Raw genomic sequence first — 17,279 nt, 5'->3', positions numbered from 1 at the left:
TGTAGAACAGCATCAAATACTGCAGCTATGGGCCCAAAGAGCCAATAAGGTAACATGTGTGGGTGCTAGTAAACCATGTCAAAATATTAGACTATATGAAGTCTCTTTAAAGGAAACTTTTTATGAATATAGCTTTATCTTTACTATGTTTTGAGGCCCAAATTCATTCTTTAAGATTTAGGAGCATTTGTTGACAGGTCCTGATTCTCCATGTGCCCAACATAAACAGTGATTAGCACAATCTTGGGAGAAAAATTGATGACTAGGACCCAGTGCTACGAATTTGAAATGGATACTTTGCTAGCCGCTAATAATTATATATACACACTGTGTGCTAATTCTGAATGTATTCCATAGCTCTTGAATACTTTGACAAGCTCATTTCTATGATTCCTGTCTAATGCCCAAGGTGGGAACGGGATGACAAGCACCAGTCTGAAATGCTATTGTAATGCTCTTTATTTCACAATACAGAATTACACAAAAGGCTATGCTCTTCTGCCGGGGAGACCTGTCATAACCGGACACCCAGATATGCTAAGGTTTTCATACATTGTGATGACAGAGACTTAAATTGATCGAGGTCTGCCACAAGTGTGATGCTGAGAGACCTAATAGTACGGGGATTTCACCGTTGAGCATACTCGACAGTAGCCTGGATTTCCTTCCCTGGTTTAGGTGCAATATCCTTTATACTTTGGTAAAGTAGACCAAAAATGCAGTCCCTCCTCAAAACATGGATCTTTTCTTTAGTCAAAGTCAACCATCTAGTTCTTGTTTTGCATCTGGTGCCATCATGCCTTAATTCCTCCATTCCCTTTAAAACGTCTTCGCCACAAAAAGTTATTTTAGCTCCCGAGTCAACCTTCGGATTGAGTGCTATACCATCAATATTGTAATCTCCGATCACATACTTTTCTTCAAGTCCGTATCCATTTATTTTACTCACTTCAGCAGAAAACACTAAATTGTTCACTTTTATCAAGAATTCCAATCTCATCTTCTCAGACCATACACATAGTCTTTCTTGGGGTATTTCTGTACACCCTTCCTGAGTGCCCTGTAATGCCACAACTTCTACACATTTTCTGTAGGGTAGAGTAAACTTTAGAACTGGCTAGATGTCTCATAGAACCCCATCTGTAACAGAATGTCGCCATTAGTCATGCTGTTCTCCTTTGTGTTTTATTCCTCCTTTGAAAACAATTTTAACTGCAGCTGCATTCTCATTCCCACTTTCTGTTCATCTCCTTGGGAACTTTGGATGCCATTTGTTCTAGATACAGCCGCTTGTAATGATGGAATTTTGCATGTGAGCAGTCTATCTGGGAATATTTTTCACAGTGAGTGTTTCAAGTTCATCTCTTCGGTAAGGTGCTCAAATTCACAGAGCATTGCCAGCATGACAATATGTGTTGATATTCTCACCAGCCATTTCGTCTCTAGTGAATAATTTTTATGTCTGCATACTAGACCTTTCTGCACTGAAAAGTTTGTAAAATCTCCTATTTACTTCATACGCTCTTCTAGTTCGTAACCTTCTGCTTGGACTATTTTTGGTAAATGGCTAATGATCTTTGTCTCTCCACACCCAAACAGTGCTATTAAATGCACTTCTTCCTGCTGGATGCAAAGCGATGACCATTCACAGCCCTTAAATAAAAATTAACAGCATGCTACCAGTCAGGCGATGGGTTTTGTGCCTCATCAGCAATAGAGGGGACGTGGTTTACGTATTGATTGAGTCTGTCCCTCTCGATAAGCTAGTGTAAGCATTAAACCAGAATAAGGTGCAAAACAGTTATTTTTTTCAATAAAACCTAGACATGTTTGTTCACAATATTATTTTCTTTTGCACTGCTCTTCCCAAATGTGCAGGTTTGCCCAAGTATTTCGAAATTCCTGTTCACATTAGCAGATTATGCTGTAATCCATTAGTTTAACAAAGAAGAAAAACCGATTCACAAAGCAGTTTTGTTTTTTTATAACTATAATGTGTTGTTACTGTGAACCAGTTATTTAGAACAACGGTGCTCCGCCTTGTAACTTCAGCTTTTGAACCTTGTTCAGTCTGTGAGCACTCAAAAACGTTGCTAGTAGGTAGCTGGTTCTAAGATGTCACCCAACAGTGATTTCATGTTATGTATGTGCTGAAATACCACTGGAAGGCCCTTATTCAATAAAAACGCCTAATATCCGTAAAGTACCTGCTCACTTGAAGGAAAATCTATTTGCATTACGTAAAGTGACATCCTACAGCTCGGCTACAAGTAAACAATACTCCAACCCAGGGTTCTCGTCCTTGCTTTACATTAATTGGAATCTCGTGGCTACAACAGAGACATGGCAAATGCAGTGCCTGATTGCAGTACAATTCTGTAAAGCAATAGCATTTTGTTACTCATGCTTATTACTAAGTTCATAGTCTTTGTTTACCTTCTCCGTTTACACAGTTCTTACTATATCACAACCCTAAACTGTGATGGAATTTATCAGTCAAGTTACCATAACATTTGTAATGGGAGCTCTCAATCTACATGTCTTTAGTCCCGTAGGAATCTCACCTGATTACCTGGGAATCCAAGATCAACAGTACAGAGCCAGACTTAAATTCACAGTCCTCTGATTCAGACTCAGGGCTGTGCCTAGAGCTGGAAAAATGCATTGTCATGGTAGCAGCCAACCTCAGTAGGAGAGACAGTTTCATTTAGCCTAAGTCAAGGAGAGGCTTCTGAAAGCAAGTACACCAACTTGCAGGACCTGGGCCTTTACATCATCTATATATATATATATATATATATAGTTCAGAACTATGGGTGTGTAAAAGCTCCATTAGTTACGGGCTCAAAGACGCAATTCAAGCAATGTTCGACATTCAGAGAAGACTTAAGTTATTTTCATGGGAAGTGCCAAGTTGCATCTCCGCAGACCTAGTCTCCCTTACATCCATCAGATGGGGTCTTTCATCTTCGTATTGCCTAGTGGCAGACTAAGCTTGAGCTCACTGCAGGAGTGCTTTCATGACTAAGACAGTCCGATACTAGAAAGACAAAATGACACAGTATTTGTCTGCCTTGCTGCTGTTTCCATGGTAGACCCAAAGAAAATTAGAATGTGCTGACAGTGCGTTTCATATACTGTACCAGAGCTGGATTTGTTTTAAACAAAAAGTTATTAAGAAAAATGTGACAACACAAGTTTTTCATTGCATAATCTGCAATCTTAGATGATAGTAACAGATCTAATGTCCACTTATTTGTATGGGGAAGCTCATATTGGGGATTTGCCTCTCCGTGGTACCAAACTGATTCACAATATACCAACCAGCATGCTGAAAGTCAGACTGCTACACCCTGCGCTGAAGTCAATCCTTGTCAAGCATTCTAAGAAGAAGTATCCTGGTAGATCACAAGTTGATCCTCAACTCCATCAGGTCCTTTTTGCATTGATGGAAAATTAAAAATGCCAACGTGTTCGTTCATGTACAGGGCCAAATGGGATCTTTTTGATAACCCTGTTGGGAACTTATGTTGTTGTTGCTTTTTCACATGCACAAAGGCATCTTAAAGCTAAAGTAATCCAGCATCACAATATCACCCTAGAACGGCCTTACAATTGGCAGCTCACTAACCTACGTTATTCATTAAAACAACCACACTGTAGATTTTCATGCATATCTGCCGTGCTTTGTAGAGCACAAAGAAAGACCCTGCACTGCAATTTAGCAACACTGAAAATTGCTGCACCGTTCATCCTTGATAAAGAAAAGAGACTATCCAGCATGTCATCTAAAGGCTTTAAATGATTTTGTCTTTAGTGGCCCATAACCACTAATTGGCTGACATGTCCAGAAAAACTATTTATTGCCCCGAGTCGTATTCCATACTAAATTTGGCTTATGGTTTCCCCTACCATGCAGTATAAAGCCCTTCCAAGACCTCCTTCTTTACTATGCCAGTCACTGCCTATTTGTTGGAAGGGCCTGGTAAGGTATACATCACTTATAGGAGATGGCTCCTCCTCAGGAGCTTTAAGAATGTGTAAAGTAACGGGACACCCTTTTTAAACCCAAGAATAAAGCCACATTTCAACTTCTCGCATCAAATCATCTCTTTCCTGGTGGCTATTATATTGCCACCTAGTTAGAGGATAGCTACTTGGAGCACAAACTGTACTGAGCAAACGTCACCAAAAAAAAAGGTGGCATTAAGGTCCTATTTGATTGCTCTCCAGAAGGGTAATGAACATTTCCATATTAACCAATTCATTTCTGTCACCTGTCTTTTCTGGAAGAACTTAAAGATCGCTTCACTCACTTGATGAGTAGAGGGCCTTACGCTATTACCTTGTCATGTCTAAATACATTAGAAAATCTAGTCACCACTTTGTTAGCTACAACCAAATCATACAAACATGGTAATTTCTCACACCGGATAGTGTCCTGCATGAAAGTGTTATCAGAAGGCAATCATATCTCTACTAGGAAGTCTCAGAACTCACTCTTCTAAAGGGAAAGCAGCTACCGCAGCCACTCTTATAAGCATACGCAATTGTGTAGTTTGCGGAGCGGCTGTTTGGAGATCATGTTCATAGATCTGCAAGAGAATACTATCTATATTCTGAATCCAGAATAGATGCCAAAGAGGACCAAAACATCTCAGTGTAATTTATTGGGGAAGAATGCTATGCACTAAAGTTGTCTTGATGTGTGCCACTTTCATAATGTGCTCCTGACTTATGAGGCTTTGTCAGAGCTTACTATTCTGTTTAGTGTTGATGAGTATCAATGAATATACTTGGACAGAGAAACAAAAGTACCACCTTGTACCCTACTTCTCCATCATGAGTCTTCACTAAAGTTACCTCTTTCTTTTAACTGCATCAGTTTATTAATGACAATGTGAAGCATGGCATTGATACATTTACATCGATAGCTAAAAGAGATAAATTACCTAGTGTGAAATACAGTGCAAGATTGAGGATTTGTTGTCATGTGCAGATACACAAATACCTGCACCAAACAAGACAGAAGGGGTTCTCTATTTAACTGGTACTAATACTAGATTAAAATTAAAGTCCGGTCAATCATTAATTGACTTAACAATTCCAAGAATTCTTTCCAGATTCCAAAGAAAAGGTCTGATCCTAACTTCCAACCTATGTATATCTTTTTTTCTGCAATTAAGGCCACACAAAATCCATTACTTTTGAATTGTGGTTAGCAATTTAAGGAAGCAAAGGTCTTCAAACTGGATGAATTTTGCTGAGAGTTTTACATTTTTCGAAGGGGTGATACTCCATTTACATAATTAATAGACACGGACATTCCAGAATGAGACTGACACACTAGATTAACTCTGTGTTCTCTATATTATACACTATTCTAAACGACCGGACAATGTGATTATTTTAACTTGCTTTACCATGTTTCTTTGGGATTAAGGTGATTCCTTTTACACAAACCAACCTTTGTCCTCAATTATGGACTGAATAGTTCTGTTGTGTTTTCACTTGAAAGCTAAACAACTTTCCACTTTAACTGCATCTCAATGCTTTTTTTTCTGTGAGCAGGGCAAATTCTACTCTGTGTGATAAATCTTATTTAATTCTTCCCTCGCCGTTTCTATTTATGTGGTTTGTTAACATGCGTAGTTTTACAAGTTCACGTATTTCTTTTTGTGTGTCTTTTTCAATGAGAAACAGACCTCATAAGAAACAATTGAGACCTTCAGAGATTGCTTAGGTTGCAATGTTGTATTGGCAAATTAAGTAATTTCCTTCCTTATCTTTTTCTCTCTCTAATATGTATGAATTTAATTGCTAGTTAAGTCTCATAGACTGGATCATGAGGTAAAGACTGAACTTTAGAGGAGCATGGCCTTAAACTATGTTGCTCATTTTTTAATGAAATGTTTGAAGAAATTCTTATCTAAGAGAAGTAAATCAGCTCTGAAGTAGGTCTTCTGGGAACGTGAAATGTAGGTATAACTGTCAAGCTTCTGTAATCTGCGGCTTAGTCAGCCAGGTGCGTACATATAAGAATTGGTTATGAGCCAAATTAAAATCTCCACCAATTGCTAAATATTCAGAGTTGATCACACAAAGAGTCTTCTATTTCACTAAGGGTTGTTGAGAGGCCTATACACTGGAGATAGTAACAAGAGTTGTCATTTTCTGTTCAACTATCTTTAAGTACCTTGTGCAAAAGTTGGTCGCACACTGCTAGTCACACCAGCAAGTTGCCCCAAAGGACTGTGGTAAATGTAGTGGCGACGGCGGGTACGCCTATGCCACGATTTGTAAAAAGAACAGTATGTGTTGCGTTAGCCATCCCTGGACACGTGTTTCGAGGTAGTTGCCTCTCGTCAGCAGGGAGCAGGTCGGTGTAAAGGGGTGCCGTGTGGACTGCCAAAATGTAATTAAAAACAGGTCAAGTACCTCTCATGGCGCGCAGGTGCAGATCCAAGGCTCGTCAGCCCGTTGGCTCAAGGGAGCCGTAATAAATTGTGCAAAAGTTGGTCGCACACTGCTCGTCACACCAGCAAGTTGCCCCAAAGGACTGTGGTAAATGTAGTGGCGACGGCGGGTACGCCTATGCCACGATGTGTAAAAAGAACAGTATGTGTTGCGTTAGCCATCCCTGGACACGTGTTTCGAGGTAGTTTCCTCTCATCAGCAGGGAGCAGGTCGGTGTAAAGGGGTGCCGTGTGGACTGCCAAAATGTAATTAAAAACAGGTCAAGTACCTCTCATGGCGCGCAGGTGCAGATCCAAGGCTCGTCAGCCCGTTGGCTCAAGGGAGCCGTAATAAATTGTGCAAAAGTTGGTCGCACACTGCTCTTCACACCAGCAAGTTGCCCCAAAGGACTGTGGTAAATGTAGTGGCGACAGCGGGTACGCCTATGCCACGATGTGTAAAAAGAACAGTATGTGTTGCGTTAGCCATCCCTGGACACGTGTTTCGAGGTAGTTTCCTCTCGTCAGCAGGGAGCAGGTCGGTGTAAAGGGGTGCCGTGTGGACTGCCAAAATGTAATTAAAAACAGGTCAAGTACCTCTCATGGCGCGCAGGTGCAGATCCAAGGCTCGTCAGCCCGTTGGCTCAAGGGAGCCGTAATAAATTGTGCAAAAGTTGGTCGCACACTGCTCTTCACACCAGCAAGTTGCCCCAAAGGACTGTGGTAAATGTAGTGGCGACGGCGGGTACGCCTATGCCACGATGTGTAAAAAGAACAGTATGTGTTGCGTTAGCCATCCCTGGACACGTGTTTCGAGGTAGTTGCCTCTCGTCAGCAGGGAGCAGGTCGGTGTAAAGGGGTGCCGTGTGGTACTTGACCTGATAATGATTTTAGCAGCTTACACAGCAACCCTACACACTTTCCTACTCCCTGCTGACGAGAGGCAACTACCTCGAAACACGTGTCCAGGGATGGCTAACGCTACTCATACTTGCATGCATTACACGGGCATAGGCGTACTCTCAGACGCTGACCTCAGGGACCATTTTTCATTGGGGTAACACGCTTGGTAGGTGGAGCAGTGTGCGACCAATTAGACTTATCTCTTTAAGTACCTGCCATTTTTTTTTAGAACCACGTGTTACCACTTTTGGTGGCACACAGTGACCTCATTGTATGAGAATGCTTATGTCACAGAATTTGCTTGCAAAACACCTACGAAATTTCTAGTTTATCCTGCCTGTTTTAGGTTTCAGTATATCAGTATCATGTAGGTCAGTTTCTTGTAGTAGAACATTCTGGTGCATATTTCTAAACACAGAATTTTCCCTGTTAGACTATCTCCCAATCCTCCACCTCCCATCTGAAGCCGGACGTTTTCACAGCATTTTCCTGCATGCCATGAGGTGGTGCTGTGCAGCTCTGGGCAAGTCTTGTTCCACCCCAGAAGTTATAGAGTGGAACCGCATATAAGTGCCACCCCTGCACACTGACGTCAATTACTTACTTTCTGGGCCTTATAAACACAGAACTGGAGTTGTGTGCCCGTTTTGCATTGGTTTGATAAGTGTTGGACCTGACCCTCTCTGCAGGGTCACCCCTAAACCTTTTGCCTACACCCCTTTTGTGTTCTGATACCGTTTTTGTTGGCTTTTATGACTCTGTGCACTTCACTGCTAACCAGTGCTCTCTTCTTTAAACATGGTAAAAGTGGCTTATGCCCAATGGCACATTTTAATTTACTCATAAGTACCTAGTAAAGTGGTACTACATGTACCCATGACCTATAAATAAAATGCTGCTAGTGGGCCTGCAGCCCGTATTATGCCACCCAATTGAGTAGCCTTTTTGAACATGCCTCAGGTCTGCCATTGCAGCCTGTATACAGTTTTAAACTGCCATTTAGTCCTGGCAAAATAAACATTTGGCAGGCCTAAACCGCCCTTTTTAAAACATATGTGACCCAGGGTAGGTTCTAAACGGCACTGAGGACAGGTTGCTTTGTATTAAAAAAGTTGGACATGTACTTTTAGATTTTACAGGTTCTGGAAGTGAAAAACTCCTCAATTTGTTTTTTTTACTACTGTGAGGCCTACCTCTCTCATAAAATAATATTTGAGTTACTTTGCTACATTTATTAAGTGATAACTTTTCTGTGAGAGCGCATAGGATTATCGTGTATGGTGTCTAAGGAATTGTAATTTAAACCCCTCTTTAATGTTAAAGTCAGATTTTTAAATCACCATTCTAAAAATGCCACTTATAGAAAGTTGGCAGTTTCTTGTCTTAACTACTTAGTGCCTGCAGCATGATTAGGTGTAGTTCCTCCCAGACAGTATCACAATAGAGGGTCTGGGTAGGATGGGCCATCCTGACTTAATGAAGGGGGGAGCTGGCACCTAACACACTTGCCCTTCAAAGACACTGGCCCAATACACTCATAAAGGACTTCATACTAGCCTATTGTGCCACTAGACAGAGGCAGGAAATTCCAGACACCTCTGGGGGGGGGGGGGGGGGGGAGGGCACCTGCAGAAGCTTCTCTCACTTCAAAGGGGGTGCCAGGTAGAAAATGGGACAGTCAGACAAACTCTTCAGATCCAACTCCTGGACCTGTTGCTGAGAAGAAAGGGGCCTGCACCCTTGATCCCAGGTTGATCGGACTACAAGGGTCAACTGACTGACCTATTCTGAGCTATAGGGAATCAACAAGCTCCAGAGGCCTCTTTATATTTACCAAGCTGACCTGCTGCAACTGGAGCCACCTAAGCGGTGCGGTCATCTACTGGAGTGAGTTCCTGATCCCAAAGAGGTGCCTCCCGGGACCTTGACTCTTGGTGGTGCATCAGTTGAGCTACTCCCGAAAGGAAAGAAGAAATCCTAACGTTCTGGGTTCTTCACACCAGCAAACAGGCCTGTTCGTGCCAAGATCTCGTTGCCCCCACTGGCCGCCAATGCGAAGCTCCTGTGAACCCAACTCTTCATGCTCCAGCGACGACTGGCAACACATGATCTGCTCTTCACACTACAGCAACAATAGCCCACAGATACCGTCCACGCGAATCTCCAGTCACCAGAGACACCCAATAGGATCTTTGTGCTACAGCGAAGACTGCTCCTCGCAGCCTCCTCCACTGTGAACAAAACTCTTCACTCTGGACTTTAGAAGGAAATTTTTCAGCTGGACTTAACTGGTCCCTGTATCTAGCCCATGCTCCATCTCGGTCGGCCTGAACTTGTGACTTTTACCCGGTCTCGCACAAACAGTGCGAATGGCACTTTAGGTGTTTTAGCACAATACTTAACGTAAATCGGCATATCTGTTGTTCGACTGATTGGATTTTTGTCATTTTGGTGTAAAAGAATATATATATAAAATTCTACTCTTTTTCAAAATTGGAATGGGATTTTTCTTTTATTGTATTTTCACTTTATTACTGTTTGTGTGCTGCGTAAATGCTTTACACATTGCCTCTAAGTTGAGCATGACTGCTTTTGTACCAAGTTACCAGACAGTCAAGCACAGATCAATTTACTGACTTATTGTGGTTCACCCTGACAAAAAATGTGGCTGTTACTTGAGTAGGGGCCCACTCTGGACAACAACCCAGTTTCTCACAATACGCTTTTCAGCATGAATTCCACTGTAAACTGGAATGATGGGCCCCCCACCCTGTAGTGGAGGCAGCATTTTAGATGCATATGTTGGCATGAGCGCATTAGATGTTGGAAGCGCCATCTTGCCGCTTTTGCACACAACACTGCAGATACACGTTATTTGAAAGCTGCTTGCTTGCCTTTTCTTCACATGGGAGCTGTCTGTTGTTCACGTCCCTGGACGTGCGCTGCGACCTGGGTCTGAACACTGTGTGCAGGGACAGTCTGAGCCGCCGAACGGTGTGTGTTTTTGGGTACGGGTTGGTCGGCCCACTCTCTGGCCATGGCGCGCACGCGGCTGCAGGTACCTGAAAGTCGAGAGCCTTTGGTGTTATAGTTTGCATGCATTGGACACACATTCTGGGGAGGGACTTGCGCAGAGCAGAGCTGATCCTGTGATGAGGTTCACCTGGGCTGATCTTTGCAGTTCCCCATTCAAACCTAGAGACCTTCTATTAGTATAATAATACTAGCTCACTAGCGAAGGAAGGGTGGTTGTATTCCACTGTCATTTGTAATATGATTTCTCCCTTCATTTTCTATGGTATTGTAACAATGCTGATGGTTTTAATTTTAATCATTTGTCTGCTTATGCTAGCCAAAGTACTGCATCTTAGGACACGTAGTTTATAAAATAAACATTTTAAACTTTACCGTGTCTCTGATTACTCTTGTTGTGGACTGATATGAGAATAATAACGAACAGGTATTTCTGATTCCCACCATTCCTGAGAGTACTCTAAGTCGCTTGTTCTGGGTTGTCTATACATTGGGAGTTCAGAGAGGATACGGATAATGAATGGGACACTGATGCTAGTCGGATTGGGGTTCTGGGTACTGAGGTGAGTTTTTGGTACACCGCAATTCACTGAGGTCCTGGTTTCCTGCGCATAATTCTGTGCATGAACAGAATGCCTGCAACAACCCAGGACTACAGGGTGTAAACCATGCCTTAAGGGTCGTAAACAGATGTCGGTGACGGGGCAGCACGAGGTGTGCCTTTAGTGTTTGAGCTTGGGACATAATTACTCATCTGAGGAATGTGCGCTCCTGCACCCAAAAGCATTCCAAGACTATGAAGCAAAGCTGTACATCGCTAAACATAAAAAGAATTACAGACCCGTTCCCATTCTTGAGGCCAATCCTGCGACATGACGTCATTGCAGTCAAAGTAAGGTTTGACACACCTGTTCCCAATTTAGTCCTGACATTTCTCATGTGTGCCCCCTTCAAGGCAATGCACAGCTGCTCATTGTGTCTTCTAACACCCAAAACAGTCTTACATCACTTCAGCTCGTCGCGCCAAGCTCCCTTGGTACATCCACTCTACACCACCCTTTTCCCAAAATGCTCTTGAAGACCAGGGCAGCCTTTTTGCCAATAGGAGTAACTACTTTTCATGTTGGACAATCCATCACCCTCGCAACATTCTTAGCTCTCTCATTCCTCAATAGAGGAGAAGAAACTTCATCAGCTGGACCCCAATTGAGCCTTACATTTTGACATCAGTCGTACCAATGACCATTGGGTAGACAATTGGCTTGTTGTGGAGTTCTTGTGGCCAATGAAAGGTAAGGCAGTACAGAAAAGTGCTTGAAGGTGAATAGTCCTCTGCATTAAGATCTAGTCCGCACTGCCAAGAAGCGGTCTCTGAAAGGACTAAAGACGCTCGCCAAAGCTTCTACCCCTGTGTTGGCAAGTGGACTCCCTGTTCTTGACGTGTCAGACCACGACATAGGTGTCACAGCACATTTTCATGAAGCACTACTGCCTTGACAACCAGTTCGGTCCTGAAGGGCTTTGTGGTCCAAGCCCACTCCACATACCCTCCACCTTCGGAGGCACTGCTTTGGTATCTATTTTAAGCGTGAGGGATCTGCAGTTGGAAATATTGATCTGAAAAAAAGTTACTTATCTAGGTTAATGCACTTTCTGGTAGAAACTAGATTTAACCGCAAATTCCTCCCCATTCTGATGAGTGGTCTCTTTTTACCATCTTAAAAAGGTACCTAATTAGAGATCCGCACACTGGTACTTACAAGGGCGTGGTAAGGGTCAAGCAAGAAACTGAATTAGGTGTGCAAGAGTGGTGCTTATATTCTGCTTCGCTCAATCACTTCTGGGGCAGAACAATGCTACACTGAGCCACATGGCACTACCTATCATCGTGTGGGAGCACTGCAGTGAAAACATCTGGATCCAGTCTGGCACCTGGGGGGGATATTCTAAAGATGAGGAATCTGTGGTTAAATAGAGTATGCAGCAGAAAGAGCATTAGTAACTTGTTAATGTTGATATTTAAATGTTTCAAATAGTTTAAAACATCACATTATTGGTTCAGTTACCACTGTAAGACAAAACAAATATGCTTTGAGATTTGCCCCCTTCTTACTAGACAAATGTAAGGGAATTCAAGACCAAATGACCTGCCTTCTAGAAAAACAAGGAGTTTGTTATTTTACATTCAACTTCGAAAATAAAAGCCAACACCTAAAACGGCGCCTTCTACAGAGACTAGGGACTTAATAGCAGAATTAAGCCATGGTACTTATCTGCACGGTTCTTTGTTTTACTTGCTATACCCGCAATTCAAAGACTACCCCAACAGTTTATCAATTTGAAATGTGAAGTTCATTGTAAAATACAGCCCAGTTGGTGGCAGGGATGTTCAGTGTTCATGAATTCCAAAATAATGTCCATGATGAAAAGCTAGGATTACAAAATACATTCACTTCAAACCACTGATCCATAATAACAAATCAGATTTTTCCCCAAAATTAATTTTTACAAAAACGTACGTTTTAGCTTACACCATATCTACGAAATGGATCCAAAAACACGTGTATGTCAAGAGGCTTTACCTGCTCAGTTAATATTATTTTTGGGCAACTGGAAATAGTTATTTTCCAATACCGCTTTTTGGAAACTGAATGGGAAAAAAACATGCATGTGGCACAATTTCTCATGAACTGCCACATCACTCCAACACAAGACACTTTAAACTACATTTGGTCAACTTCTAAAGCATCAATTATCCTGCTCCAATGCCAAATCTCTCCTCATGCATATTTTACATAGCTTATTTTTCCCATTCACCCAAAGACCTGCTTTCTGAAAGAAATTGTTTCCTTTGTAAAAAAAAAAAATAATAATAAATGCAAAGTGCTTTCACGACTGTTTGGGCTTGACTAAGGAATTCATGCTAATAAACAATTACCTTTTGTTTTGTTTAGGCTAATTAGAACAACGAAGCACTGCACATCAAAAGCATTCTAAACATGAAGGCACTTTACGCAGCAAGAAGAACCAGAATTCATGTCGGCATCATTTAATGTTCCTTTCTTTCTCAACTTAATGTACAGCACATTTGGTAGAACATTTTATTTTTGTAATAAAATATTTGGAACCAAGTGTGTTTCAATAGACACTATATGGACGATTTGCACCCTTTCCAGATTCCTATTTAAATTACACGCATGCATTTCTTGCACGACGATTGCTGTAGAGCAAAACAGGGTCTTGGTTTGATTGGCTCCTTCATAACTTCGTGTTCACAAGAGATTCGAGGGCTTTTGCAACTTGGTCAGCATTCAGGTTATGCAGTTGCACATTCTTCTCTCTTCCAAATTCTATAGAGGGAAAAAATAGTGACAATTATGTATCTGGTACAAAAGGCGTGCTTCCTTTAACTTTCTTCGACTGGACAATGCTGCTGGAAGAGGTTTTATTAGTTAAACGAGGTATCAAATTTTTACTGACTGAGTATAGATTGTGGAAACTGAAATACTGAATAATTAGTCTATATAGCTGGCCCACTAGCCAACGTGGATGCTGCTCACCTTCAGAGATTGGCTGACCACTGAAGACCCACATCGTACTTTTGCAAATTACCTGCATACCTCAGTTAGGTACTGGTGGGTAATCCATCTTAGACAACTCTGTATTTGCACCTAGACATCGTGATTCATGCAACCTCTCTAATGAAACCACCACTTGTCATAGTCACAGTAACACTATACCCTGATATAATCGTTAACAGCTAGGGTATGCCATCATGATATCTTTGCTAGTTTGGTTGAGAGTAACTGTCCCACTTAACTATATATCCAGACGAGTAATCTCTAAATATTGTAATCACCACCGTTTTGCACAATAGAGTCTGACTCGGTCTCCACCGCTCTCTTTATGCTTGTTAATCCCTTAACATTGGGCAACACTTCTTTTATCTGAAAGAAACACGTTAGTTAGATTCCTCACCTTAGAATATCCCCAGGCGTCAGACTGGATTCGGAAGATTTTTCGTCAGCAATACCCCTTGCGCGTCGCTAGGCGTCGTCTGCGGCTCCGCGTCAGTCGTCGGCGTCGTGCGCCGGAATGATGGAGTACTTAACACGCCGCCGTGGCGCGCTGACGTCAGTTCTTCTTTTTTCTGCGCCAGTAAGCGCAGATCCGGGAGAGCTACCCCTTTAGTCAATTTTTGACTAACTTTTTTGACTCTTTTTGGTCAATTCTCGACTCTGGTGCCGACTGTCACCGACTGATGTCGGTGACCGATCATAACCGCCGGTGCCTGTACTGCTTGGGCCTCGACCACGACGCGGCGTCGTGCTCCGACTGTATGGCCCTGACCTCGAAAGCTAGGCGGGAGCGGGCCCGCAAGCTTCTCGAGCTTCGCCACTCGGCTCCGCGTCGCTCTCGATAACGGTCCAGGAGGGGGTCCAAGGATCGGTCGCGGAGCCGCACTCGACATAGTCACTCGTCTGGCTCGAAGTCTTCGGGTAAGTCGAGGCACTCCAAGAAGCGACACCGCTCTTCGGACTCCCCTCGCCGGTCGCGCGACTCGGCCGAGGGTCCGGGTGGTTCCACACCCGCGGCTCCGCAGGAGCCGCGCAAGTCCCCATACCCTACGGTCCCTGGGACTGACACGACGCCGGCGGAGGTCAGTGCCTTCCTCTCGGCCATGAGGAACCTGGCCCCGCCGTCGACGCCCGCTGGCGCGCCTTCGGGCCCCGCGGACTCGACTGGGCGACCTCGCATGCCGGCGGCTCCGGCCCCTGCGCCGTTGGAGGCTCCGGCCCCGACGCCGCAAGTCCCCGAGCCGGGGCCCCCGTCGACGCCGGTCAACCTCGTTACACCTCATACCACCCCCGATGCCGGCTCCGGTCGACGTCGATCCCCGGTTCAGCCCCTGTCCGGTCCAGACGCCGATGCGGCGCCGCCCGATGCCGCTAGAGACACATATTGTCTATCGACCGGCTCCGATCATTCCTCCTATTTACCAGGAATCGGATGACGGGGGCGACTGGGAGGGGTCTGATGACCCTATGGCCCTTCAGAGCCAACTTGCTCAGGACTGGGCAGATGAACTGGGGGAGGCCAGTGGGTTGGATACCTCACCAGACACTGGATTCATCTCTCTTCCGACTGTGGCTTCGGAGGAGGGTGCAGCCCTTTCTGTGGTGCTGCGCAAGGCGGCCGAAGCCCTTGGGCTCGAGCTGCCTGCCGTGGCTGTGAGGACTAACATCCTCACTGAGGTGCTTCAGTCTGCCGCATGCTCCACTGAGCCTCTGCTGCCATTCAATGAGGCCCTCACTGACGTTCTGCAGGGCACCTGGTCCAAGCCCTCCACAGTCCCTCCTGTGGATAGGAACGTTGCCAGGCGCCACCGCCCTGCTTCGGGCGACCCCAGTTTTCTGTCCCAACACCCCACCCCCGAGAGTCTGGTTATCCAGGCCTCTACCTCCCAATCCTCCTTCCCGTCCGCTCCTCCGGACCGGGATTCCAAGAGACTGGAACAGTTTGGTAAGAAGCTGTTCTCTTCGCTCAGTTTGGGCCTGCGGTCTTTGAACACCGCCTGTCTCTTGGACCGTTATTCCCACTCTCTGTGGGATGCGGTGGAAGACGTGCTGCCACTGTGCCCGGAGGAGGCCCGGGCGCGGCTTTCCTCGGCCCAGGCCAATGGGAGAGATGCAGCGCGCCATGCAATCCGATGTGGGCTTGACACTACGGACTCGCTGGGTAGGGCGATTTCTACCACGGTGGCGCTTCGACGTCACGCCTGGCTGCGGTCCACGTCCTTTTCAGGGGATGTCCAGAGCACCCTCATGGACATGCCTTTTGATGGCGCTCGCCTTTTTGGTGACAAAGCGGACAGTGCGCTGGCTCGCTTCAAGGACTCCCGGGCTACGGCCACGGCCACGTCCTTGGGCCTCTCGGCCCCGCGGCCACAAACTTCCGTTTTTCGCTCCTTTCGTGGCAAAGGAAGGGGCTCCTCCTCACGTCCGCCTAGCCACCGGCCGCAGAACCAACCTGCACGCTGTGGCGGACGTGGTTTCCGCCGAGGCGGTACTGGAGGAAGACGCGGTCAGTCCACATCCACCCCGGCAGCATCCGCCTCAAAGCCTTCCTAGTCCGAGCTTTCAGGCCCATTCCACGCCAGTGGGCGGCAGAGTTCGCCATCACCTGCTCCACTGGCGGTCCATCACATCGGACAGGTGGGTGCTGCAAATCGTCCGAAGGGGCTACTCCCTCCCCTTCGAGACGAACCCTCCAGCCATGCCACCGCAGCACCACCGTATCTCGGGGGATCATTTGAATCTTCTCCACGAGGAAGTTTCGGACCTCTTGGCCAAGGGGGCCGTCGAGCGCGTTCCGAGCCCAGAAGTAGGTCGTGGTTGTTATTCCCACTACTTTCTGGTTCCCAAGAAGGGCAAAGGGGACCTACGCCCTATCTTGGACCGCCGGAACGTCAATGCCTTCCTCCGGAAGGAACGGTTCAAAATGTTAACTTTGGCTCAGGTTCTAGCTGCCCTCGACCCTGGAGACTGGATGGTAGCGTTGGACTTGCAGGACGCATATTTCCACATCCCCGTCCTGCCGGCCCACTGGCGTTACCTGCGGTTCACGGTGGGTCAGGAGCACTTTCAGTTAACCGTGCTCCCCTTCGACCTTACCAGTGCCCCTCGGGTGTTCACGAAAGTGATGGCTGTGGTCGCAGCTCATCTGCGCAGATCAGGGGTTCCAGTCTTTCGGAAAATCGACTGGTTGTTGAAGGCGGGCTCGCCCCAGGCAGTCGTCTCCCACATCCAGACTATGGCGGATCTCCTGCATTTGCTGGGGTTTTCCATCAACGTGCCGAAGTCACACCTGAGTCCCTCTCAGAAGCTC

At 45.3% G+C, this 17,279-nt stretch overlaps 2 protein-coding genes across 2 annotated transcripts in view; one reads left to right on the top strand and one right to left on the bottom strand.

Annotated features, from left to right (window-relative positions):
• TMCO6 (transmembrane and coiled-coil domains 6) overlaps window positions 1-13,522 on the top strand; it is a 167,839-nt gene extending 154,317 nt beyond the window's left edge. The window contains exon 14 of the mRNA XM_085617809.1: window positions 13,346-13,522. Coding sequence (XP_085473935.1) covers window positions 13,346-13,354 — 9 coding nt within the window. The 3' untranslated portion in view covers window positions 13,355-13,522. The remainder of the gene's footprint in view (window positions 1-13,345) is intronic.
• Window positions 13,425-17,279, bottom strand: part of NDUFA2 (NADH:ubiquinone oxidoreductase subunit A2) — a 70,812-nt gene continuing 66,957 nt past the window's right edge. The window contains exon 3 of the mRNA XM_085617813.1: window positions 13,425-13,741. Within this exon, the coding sequence (XP_085473939.1) occupies window positions 13,650-13,741 (92 nt within the window). The 3' untranslated portion in view covers window positions 13,425-13,649. The remainder of the gene's footprint in view (window positions 13,742-17,279) is intronic.

This window comes from Triturus cristatus, chromosome 7 (assembly GCF_964204655.1).
Source record: "Triturus cristatus chromosome 7, aTriCri1.1, whole genome shotgun sequence".
In the NCBI taxonomy this organism is placed as follows: Eukaryota; Metazoa; Chordata; class Amphibia; order Caudata; family Salamandridae; genus Triturus; species Triturus cristatus.
This window is presented reverse-complemented; position numbering and strand designations above follow the sequence as displayed.